The sequence below is a fragment of the Cibotium barometz genome, chromosome 19 (assembly GCF_041138505.1).
Source record: "Cibotium barometz isolate CiBa-2024 chromosome 19, ASM4113850v1, whole genome shotgun sequence".
Taxonomy (NCBI): domain Eukaryota; kingdom Viridiplantae; phylum Streptophyta; class Polypodiopsida; order Cyatheales; family Cibotiaceae; genus Cibotium; species Cibotium barometz.
The window spans coordinates 45,320,999-45,329,658 of NC_141064.1; the positions used below are offsets into that span (position 1 = coordinate 45,320,999).

At 40.0% G+C, this 8,660-nt stretch overlaps 1 protein-coding gene across 4 annotated transcripts; it reads left to right on the forward strand.

Moving 5' to 3' along the window:
- Positions 1-3,141: 3,141 nt before the first annotated feature.
- LOC147628657 (uncharacterized) lies at positions 3,142-8,394 on the forward strand. 4 transcript variants are annotated; one of them, XM_086813865.1, is made up of 4 exons: positions 3,142-4,837; positions 5,820-5,947; positions 6,999-7,897; positions 8,146-8,394. In XM_086813865.1, exons 1-3 carry the CDS (start codon positions 3,996-3,998, stop codon positions 7,877-7,879), a joined length of 1,851 nt encoding a protein of 616 aa, XP_086669991.1. In that variant the 5' UTR covers positions 3,142-3,995; the 3' UTR covers positions 7,880-7,897; positions 8,146-8,394. The 4 variants fall into 4 exon arrangements, with proteins under 4 accessions (XP_086669991.1, XP_086669990.1, XP_086669993.1 ...); XM_086813867.1 differs by lacking the exon at positions 8,146-8,394 and having other exon boundaries at positions 3,237-4,056; positions 4,242-4,837; positions 6,999-8,113; XM_086813866.1 differs by lacking the exon at positions 8,146-8,394 and having other exon boundaries at positions 3,336-4,142; positions 4,242-4,837; positions 6,999-8,113.
- Positions 8,395-8,660: the final 266 nt, after the last annotated feature.

Genomic DNA, 8,660 nt, shown 5'->3' on the forward strand with positions numbered 1-8,660 from the left:
GTAGGCTTCTTCAAGGGAACGAGGAACCTTCAATATAAGCTCCACAAGGTTGTGAACTTGGATGTACTTTATGGGGCTGAATTAAAGAGGAGAGGGGGTACTGAATAGTCATGTGGATTCGCGTACTTTGAAGAGAGCAAAATCTTAATGAAAGCTGGTTAAGTTTGCTCTTTGAAGTAGATTAGAAAGCTTAATGAAAGCTGGTTAAGTCTGGACTTTGAAGTAGATTAGATGAGTGAGAGAGAGGGAGAACACGTTCGTAGAAAGTGACTCTTCGTCGTATGGGGCTGTTCGCGCGGAGGGACATGCATGCGCACGTGCTTCTGCCACCTCACGGCCCCCGCACCACTTGGCCAATTCTCATGCACAGGGCCATTAACCATTGCTCGTAGCCGATTTTAATGCCACGTCTCTCCGTGTCCACACTTGAATTGGAAGCCATGGTATCATCGTCCACCCCAATTGCTGCGCCCATTTTTATTGACCCGCATGAATAATTTTTATTGACCCGCATGAATAAGCCCCTAGTACGATGATTATGATGAAAGAGTAGAGAACAAGACAAGCATAAAGTTCAAAGGAATGTGTAATGATCTCATCTCATATGGTCCTTTAGCTCTGTAATGTCGATCTCACCTTATCTGGCCCTTTCATTTGTGTTGCTACAAAAATCTACACACTACACTAAAAAGAATCCAAACACCATAGTAACACACCTACAACAGCCTAAGACGCTTTTTTTTCTTTTTCTTTTTCTTTTTCTAAGTTGAATGATTAGAGTAGACTAGACATGGACTTCTATGTGAAAAGGTGGCTTGTTTATTGTATGTAAAAGAGAACGTGGCTTTTGTCATGTGTTGTGAGCTTTATTTTTGATGGAGTCCACAAACGCCCTTGTGAACTGCAATGTGTACAGTGGTGGAAAATTACATACTAAGTGTATTTGGTGTCACACACTAAGGTGATGGTATTAGCATTTGAACGTTGAAGTACTCACACTAGTTGAACTTTGAAGTACACACACTAGTAGCTGCCAGTACGTTATATGTGCATACAAGGGCCTTACGGTTAATGTTTTAATATGTGAAAATTTTTATGTTGGGAAGGTGGATTACTCTATCGGCTCACACAAACTACTCCGCTGCGTAGTTCATAGGCATCGAATCAGAGCCCTATAATGAGACCCAACTGTTCTACCAACTAGACTATGAGCCGGACGGCAATATTTGAAAACTTGTAAAGTCAATCTAAAGATTCAAAGATTATAATCACATTTAACCTAAGGGAAATTTTCCAAATTGTTTCCTTCTCCTTTACAATATTTCTTTTTCAGCCACTAAGGTGACGTTTGAACTTTGAAGTACTCACACTAGTTGAACTTTGAAGTGCACACACTAGGAGGTGCCAATATGTTATATGTGCACATAGGGGCCTTACGGTTAATGTTTTAATATGTAAAAACTTTTATTTTGAGAAGGTAGATTATTCTATCGGCGTACACAAACTACTCCGCTGCGTAATTCACAAATATCGAGCCAGATACCTATAATGAGACCCAATTGTTCTACCAACTAGACCGAACTGTTCTACCAACAAGACTACCAAAGGGATGACAATATGTGAAAACTTTTAAAGTCAATTTAAAGATTGAAAGATTATAATCACATTTAATCTAAAGGAAATTTTCTTAATTGTTTCCTCCTCCTCTACGATATTTCTTTTTCACCCTCTGTGATCTCACACTCTCTCTCTCACACACACGCGTTTTTCTCTCTCTTCCGCGCTGCCTAGGAGGTCAAGCTCCGCCGAAAGGAGAGAGATTCTCGAACGTGGAAGGTGCGTGAGGCGTTGTAGGTGATGAATTGGCAGACAGGTCACGTGACGCCCCTGTTAGAGTCCTTGGGCGGAGAAGGTGATGATATTTATCGCAGAAAGAGGGTACAAAAGGTGAGGAGACACCCAGCTAATGGCCCAATCCCTACCGCGTGATCAAAAGCGAGTAGATGAAACAGTAACAAAAACCAGCATATATGAATTCCAAAAAAGGGTATACCTCCCATTTTTCAGACTTCAAAGCATACCAGATTCCAAATGTATTGGAGAGTGCACGATATTTATTCTTGTAAATCAAGTACGTACTAATAATATCTCTTTGGTATTCTCTAACTCCAACTTAGAAAAGCAATTGAGAATCTGAGATGACTTAATTAGGATGCATTATAGTTTATGATCAATTTGGTAATTAGAAACAGTGCTAAAAAGAAAAAGGTCTTTTTTCAACCCTTAGGATTAAAGACAGTGTTTAGGTTTAATCATGATTTAGATTTAAAAATCATAACTAGAAATCATACAAACGCTGGGATTTATAACTAAAAGATACAAATTTCATTCTTTAAAATTAAAAACAATATGAAATTTTAACTGAGATTTTTGAATTTCAACTGAGAAAATTACGCTATAAAGTGGGTAAAAGATACAAATTTCATTCTTTAAAATTAAAAACAATATGAAATTTTAATTGAGATTTTTGAATGTCAACCGAGAAAATTGCACTATAAACTGGGTTATGATGAAATTTAAAAATCTGTTAGAATCTCAAATTACCGTTAATTTTGAAAAAATAAAATATATAATTTTAATTATAAATTCTAGTATTTATATCATTTTTAATAACTTTTAAATTTAAAAATTTGTTAAGCTTAAGCATTGCCTTTAATTTTAAGGGTTGAAAAAAAAACCTTTTTTTTAAATTTACTACCCCGTAGCCAACGTCTATAAGCCAAGTCCTCCATATACCCACGGGCTACACGGATTAGAGCATTCCTGTGAAACTACTATTTCTTTAAATAATTATCCGCTAAACTAGAGGCTAGAGCTCACCTCAATCTTTCTTATAAATGAGTAAAGGCTTCCACGCAAATCATTTCCCAATCAATAATTAAGAAACTTCGATAATATCAAGGTTAACTTTCTTTACTTGCTTCTCTGTTCTAGCCACGTCAATCCGGACTCGGAAGATGTCATTAAAGTCAGAATTAAAAAATGACTATTACCTTACTTTTACTATTAGCTTTAAGTTTTTAAAAGCCTTTCTGGCGCACCAGTCTTATCACTAGTCAGCCCGGGTAGCAGCCGCAGCACAGCTGCCGCAGACGTGATTCTTGCTTCCTTCCACGCCTTCTGTCCCCTCCTGTGGCTTTTTTTACAAGAAGAAGCTGAGAGGTCACTGGAACTCTAAGGCTTGAGCCTCCCTCTCTCTCTCTCTCTCAGACTTTCTGTATCTGTCTCTCTCTCTCTCTCTCTCTCTATAGCTGCAAACACACACACAACCCTTCTGCCTCAACTTGTATAAGAACAGTCGTTAACCCTTAACCTTCCAATTGTTCTGTCTCTCTCTCTCTCTTTCTCTCTCTCTCTCTCTCTCTCACCTCCATTACAATACTCCATAATTTTCACTTGCAAGTTGCTAGTAACCTCTCTCCCCCTTATAAAAAAGCTTTCCTCAACCCTACATGTGCATCCTCTCAGACATTCTGCACCAACACCATCCTTGTAGCAGCAGCTGATCCAGGACTCTTCTCCCACAAGATTCTATTATAAGATTTGATCTTCCTTAACCCACCAGCAAAGCTTTCCCCTCTCTCGAGATCTCTCTCTCTCTCTCTCTCTCTCTCTCTCGTTGTAAAGTTGTCGTCCTGCAGTGCATGTACGTACTTAGATTACTAATTTGATGGTGCAACGGCCTTCGTCTACATGATTGGAGCTCCATATTATATCTTCTCTCCTGATCCTTGGATTGACAATATATCATCATCATTTCTCGTCACAAGCCAACCGAGCAGGCCTGTGTAGCTCTAGGACAGCAGTTTGAATGATTACTCATTAGGCAGCCCTCTAGCCGACCATCTTGGCTTCCCTTCAAGTAGTTTGCTGAGCAATTAGCTTATCTTTTAATCACACATTTACAGGTTATTTTTTTAGGGCAAAGCCTTGATATGGAGTGGAAAATGAAGCCTTCTACGTGGGACTTTGATGTGCCGCAGCACGCTGGAAATGGTAATCATGCGATGAGGAGCAGCAACAGCCTACAGAATCATAATGAGGAGTGGGGTTTGCAAGATGATTCTCGTGGGGGTGCAAAAGTGTGTATTGCAGGGCTCATAGGAACTAACCATGATCATAATCATAATCAGAATTCTAGTCATAATCATGATTCTAATTATAAAGTTGGTGCTTCGCAGAAAGGGCTTTATTTCCCAACGCAGCCGTCAAGCTCCGGCACGACTACTACTATTACGTCTCGTGACTCCGGTTCTTGTTCTGGCTTCCCGGCAGCTTCGACGGCGGATTGCAGTGAGGGAATTCAGCAGGCGGCAGGTTTCCAGGCCAAAGATCCGTCAAAATTACGCAACGGCTGGTTATATGGCGGAAGTGACGTAGAGATTCCACGGGTAGCAAGTGGGCTAAACTGCACAGGCAAAGGAGATGGAAACGGTGCTGAATTAGTCAGTGCTACTGGGGGTGCAGGTGGCGCTGGTAAAAATAAAGAAATTATTGCGCCTAAGCGCACACATCATGAGGGGGAAGGGGTGATAAATCAAAACGCAGGGACCTTGGCAGCTATGGTGACAGGGTCAGGCGCCTACAAGAAGCGTCGTAAAATGGGGTCGGGCGGAGGGGTGCAGGTGCCGCATTGTCAGGTGGACGGATGCAAAGAAGACCTGAGTAAAGCTAAGAAAGATTATCACCGAAGGCACAAGGTCTGCGAAATGCATTCTAAGGCACCCAAGGTCATCACCTCCGGCCTCGAACAACGCTTCTGCCAACAATGCAGCAGGTAAAATCATTCGATACCCTTGTTAAGTAACCCCTCAGCACGAACGTCCTTTAACAACTAGAGTCTTTATTCACAAATTAAGAAATCTTTACGGGTTTGTTTAAAGCCTTAATCCTCGATTCTTTATCTGGACTTTCACCATTACTGTTCTAAAAACATTAAATATTTGATGCTGTAGAAAAAGGAAAAGAGAAAAAACCCACCCTTTATTCAATCCTCTAACTGCCCCTTATTTGGAAAAAAAACCCACCCTTTTTTTTCCCACGGCATACTTAAAGGTTTAATGTTTTATATGGAAAAATCTTTGACCCTATGCTCAATCAACATCAAGGTAGTCTATAAAAAACCTTTACATCTAATCAGCATGGGGACTCGGGAGTAGGGCTTGCTTGCATTTAAACGTTCACAAATTTATTTATTTTTTCATTTACGGAAGGACAGGCTGCAGGCATTTTGATTTCTCCCTTTTAATCGATTCCTCAAGTTCCAACAAACGCCTCTGATCGTGATGATGATGGCTGATCAGTAATATCATTGGGATTCATAACCTTATCCTTTTTTGGGTTTTTTTATCAATTAGTTAGGTCCATCTTTTCCATCTAGAGTCTAAATTTCCTAGGAGCTTGGGATGATGATGACGGGCAGCTTGCAGGGACTCGTAAATTCATAATATCCTTGATACTTAATTATTAAATAAATTCCCAGGTCCATCCCACCATGTGAGCACCGATGCTTCGGATGCCAAAAAGCATCAAAAGCGCCGTTTTTTATGCCATTTGTCAAACATTGTACTAATTAAAAGGTCAAGCCTCTCTCCATCCATCAGCTGATGTAACCCTTTTCCGCATGCTCCTGACAAATATTAGTATTAATACTAATTATAAAACTAACTTTTTCATTGTTTCATTGCCGCTAATGATGCGCGATTTAGTTAAAGCTTTCTTTCTTTTACACCACGTTTTTTCGGGCTGTTTTTTTGTAGGTTTCATGCAATCAGCGAGTTTGATGATGCCAAGAGGAGCTGCAGAAGGCGCCTAGCTGGTCACAATGAGCGGCGCAGAAAATCGTCTCAAGACACAACAGCATTATCACTCGCCTCCATGTTCCAAGGTGTGCTCAATATAGATTACTTTATAGGAGTCACCACAACTGCTAAGCTATAAATCTAGATTAGTGAGTGAATGTTATCTAGTATTGAGAGCTTTGATCTGAAATCTACGTGAAGTTCCTTAAGTTTATATATTTCAAGCTAATGTCTAAACCTAGGCTAAGTATTTTAAGCTAATTTCTAAACCTGGGCTAAGTATTTTAAGCTAATTTCTAAGCCTAGGCTAAGTATTTTAAGCTACTGTCTAAACCTAGGCTGAGGAGCAGCTATATACCAAGATTGAAGTCCATTCCTAGTCAAATAATCATAAATTAAGACATAAGTAGAGCTTTCTTAGCCTAGGTTTCCTCCCTCCCTTTCTTTCTTTCTTTTTTAACATTCTAAAAAGCACCACTCAAGAAAACAAAGGTTAGCTTTTCTTACTCTACCTTTAGGTTTGAATGCACTGTGAATTAATTTCAAGGGGTGAATACCTAACGTATTGCGTTTATGGGGCATCTTTAGATCTGGGTGATCCTAAATGCTGTGTTGTCTAAAGCAATGTGGTTGTGTGATTGCATCTTGTAGTGAAGTATCTGAGTTGTTTATGATCGATCGAGACTGATGTGTTTGTATACTCTAACGTGCTTATGTGTTTTTGTCTTATGTGTTTTTGTATTGTGTAATCATGGAGAGGCTCAAGAGTTGGCAACTCAGACACCATATCATGCCTTTGAAGGCATAACAAACTGTCATAATTCATATGGTTTTGTGATGATTTTTAGTCAAGCTAACTAGGAGCCTCCATTTGAGCCGTCAATCTTTGTTTTTTTTTTTTTTTAACATCTCATACTCTATCACGAAAGCACTCATAGGATACTAGTTGCATGTCTAGTTAATAGCATTCTGGTTTTGAATACTTTTTTTTTAATACATTTTTTTTTGGACGATTTTGCTTTTAAAGTTCACCATGGCTATGTGTGATTGTGCCATGCAATGTGGCTATGTGAAGGTGCTGTCTCCTCAAACCTAATCATGTGGTGAGTAATGTGGCGATTGTCCGTTCTGGTGCAGATGACAGGCAGCATTTAAACTACTTCATGCAACACCCTTTGGCCATGCCATTGTCAATGATTTATGAGAATCAAGATACAAGGAGGTTGCGAAGGAGCGAGTTAGAAAAGGCATGTAGAGCTCGATTAGCTTTGAATGCAGGCACTGTATCGACAAATGCTGTGAACCGCCTTCTCTCAATCCTGCATGCTTACGAGGGCTCATCACCTTCACCATCTCATGATGTGCTCAAATACAGCAACACCAATAATCACGATAATAATCACAATCCCTCCATTGGTGAAGGGCTAACACTATGCAGTAATAATTGTATCAGTATTAATGGAGCCTCCCTACCATCCTCAGAAGCAAGTCTGGATGCTGCATCTCATCAATTAGGATTGCTTGACTCCGGGCGTGCTCTCTCTCTTCTGTCATCCGGCAGCGGCCAGGTTTTGCCTAGCCCAATCTGTCACCAAGCAGAAATCCTTAACCATCACATAATCACATCATCTAATCCATCTTTTGACCCTGACCGAACCCACCATGGCCATTACCATCATCAAGATAAGCATCAAGTCAACAACCATACATCTGCCTTAATCCCTGTCTCTGTTGATGATAATTACCCTCTTAAGGACCCTAAGCTTTTTGTTAATTCACCTCGGAGCCTTGTCTTATCTATAGGTATGTCTACTGCAGGCGGTGATATGGATCAGCCATTGATGTCCAGAAATCCAAATGATATCATAGCAGGTAGCATGAATAACGATCAACGATTTGCAAGCAGTGCACATGGCCAGCTAGGCAATGAGTTTTTTCCACATCTCCATCCTCGTGGAGCTTATGGGAGCTCCTCCTTTTTCACTGGACATGCCGACATGCAATCCGGCCACGTATGAACCCTGCAATAAATTCCAGTAAGTTCACAGCTTGCTCTTGGAGCTGGGCATCAAAACTCATCTTTTCCCTTCCAAAAAAGTCGACCTGATCTACTTCCATTAATTACCTCCATGGTGATGATGCCTCTTATGCCCATCTTTGACAAGCATATTAAACCAGCCATGAGAGCATTTTGTCCCCAATGTAAACAAGACAATTCATCAATTGTTGAAGGTGGTCCTTTTTTTCCTTCTACTCATGCAAATCTTTTGCTTTTCTACATTAGGTTAATTTGCCCTTATGCAAATTAAATGGTAGAAGAAGAAACGGCCTCCATTGAAGGGGAGGGCAGACGGCCGGCCAGCGGCAGGGGCAACAGCGGTGCTAGCCAAATCGCCTACCCAGTGAACCCGGGTGGTATAGTGGACTTGCACCTTTTATTATTAATAATTCGAGTTTGAAGGTTTATTAACACTAGTTCTTGTAAATATATCTTTGTTAAGTGACTGTCTTTGGGAAATTTTGACAAGCTGATGAATTTGTAGATGTTATCTTTTTTATCTTCCTTCTTATGACTTGAACTTCATCGCAAAAATACATACAATACGATTAGATTTGATTCTTAAAAGGAAAAATATTAGAAAATCTACCATCTACATTCTTGGTTGTTTGAAGAAAAGAAGGATCTAACTCATAAATTCTTAAACCAACTTGGATTAAGATCATACCTATATGATCCAAGGACTCTCTTTTGACATAGAATTGGGAGGATTTAGTATTGTGATGAGTTGCACAAACCCA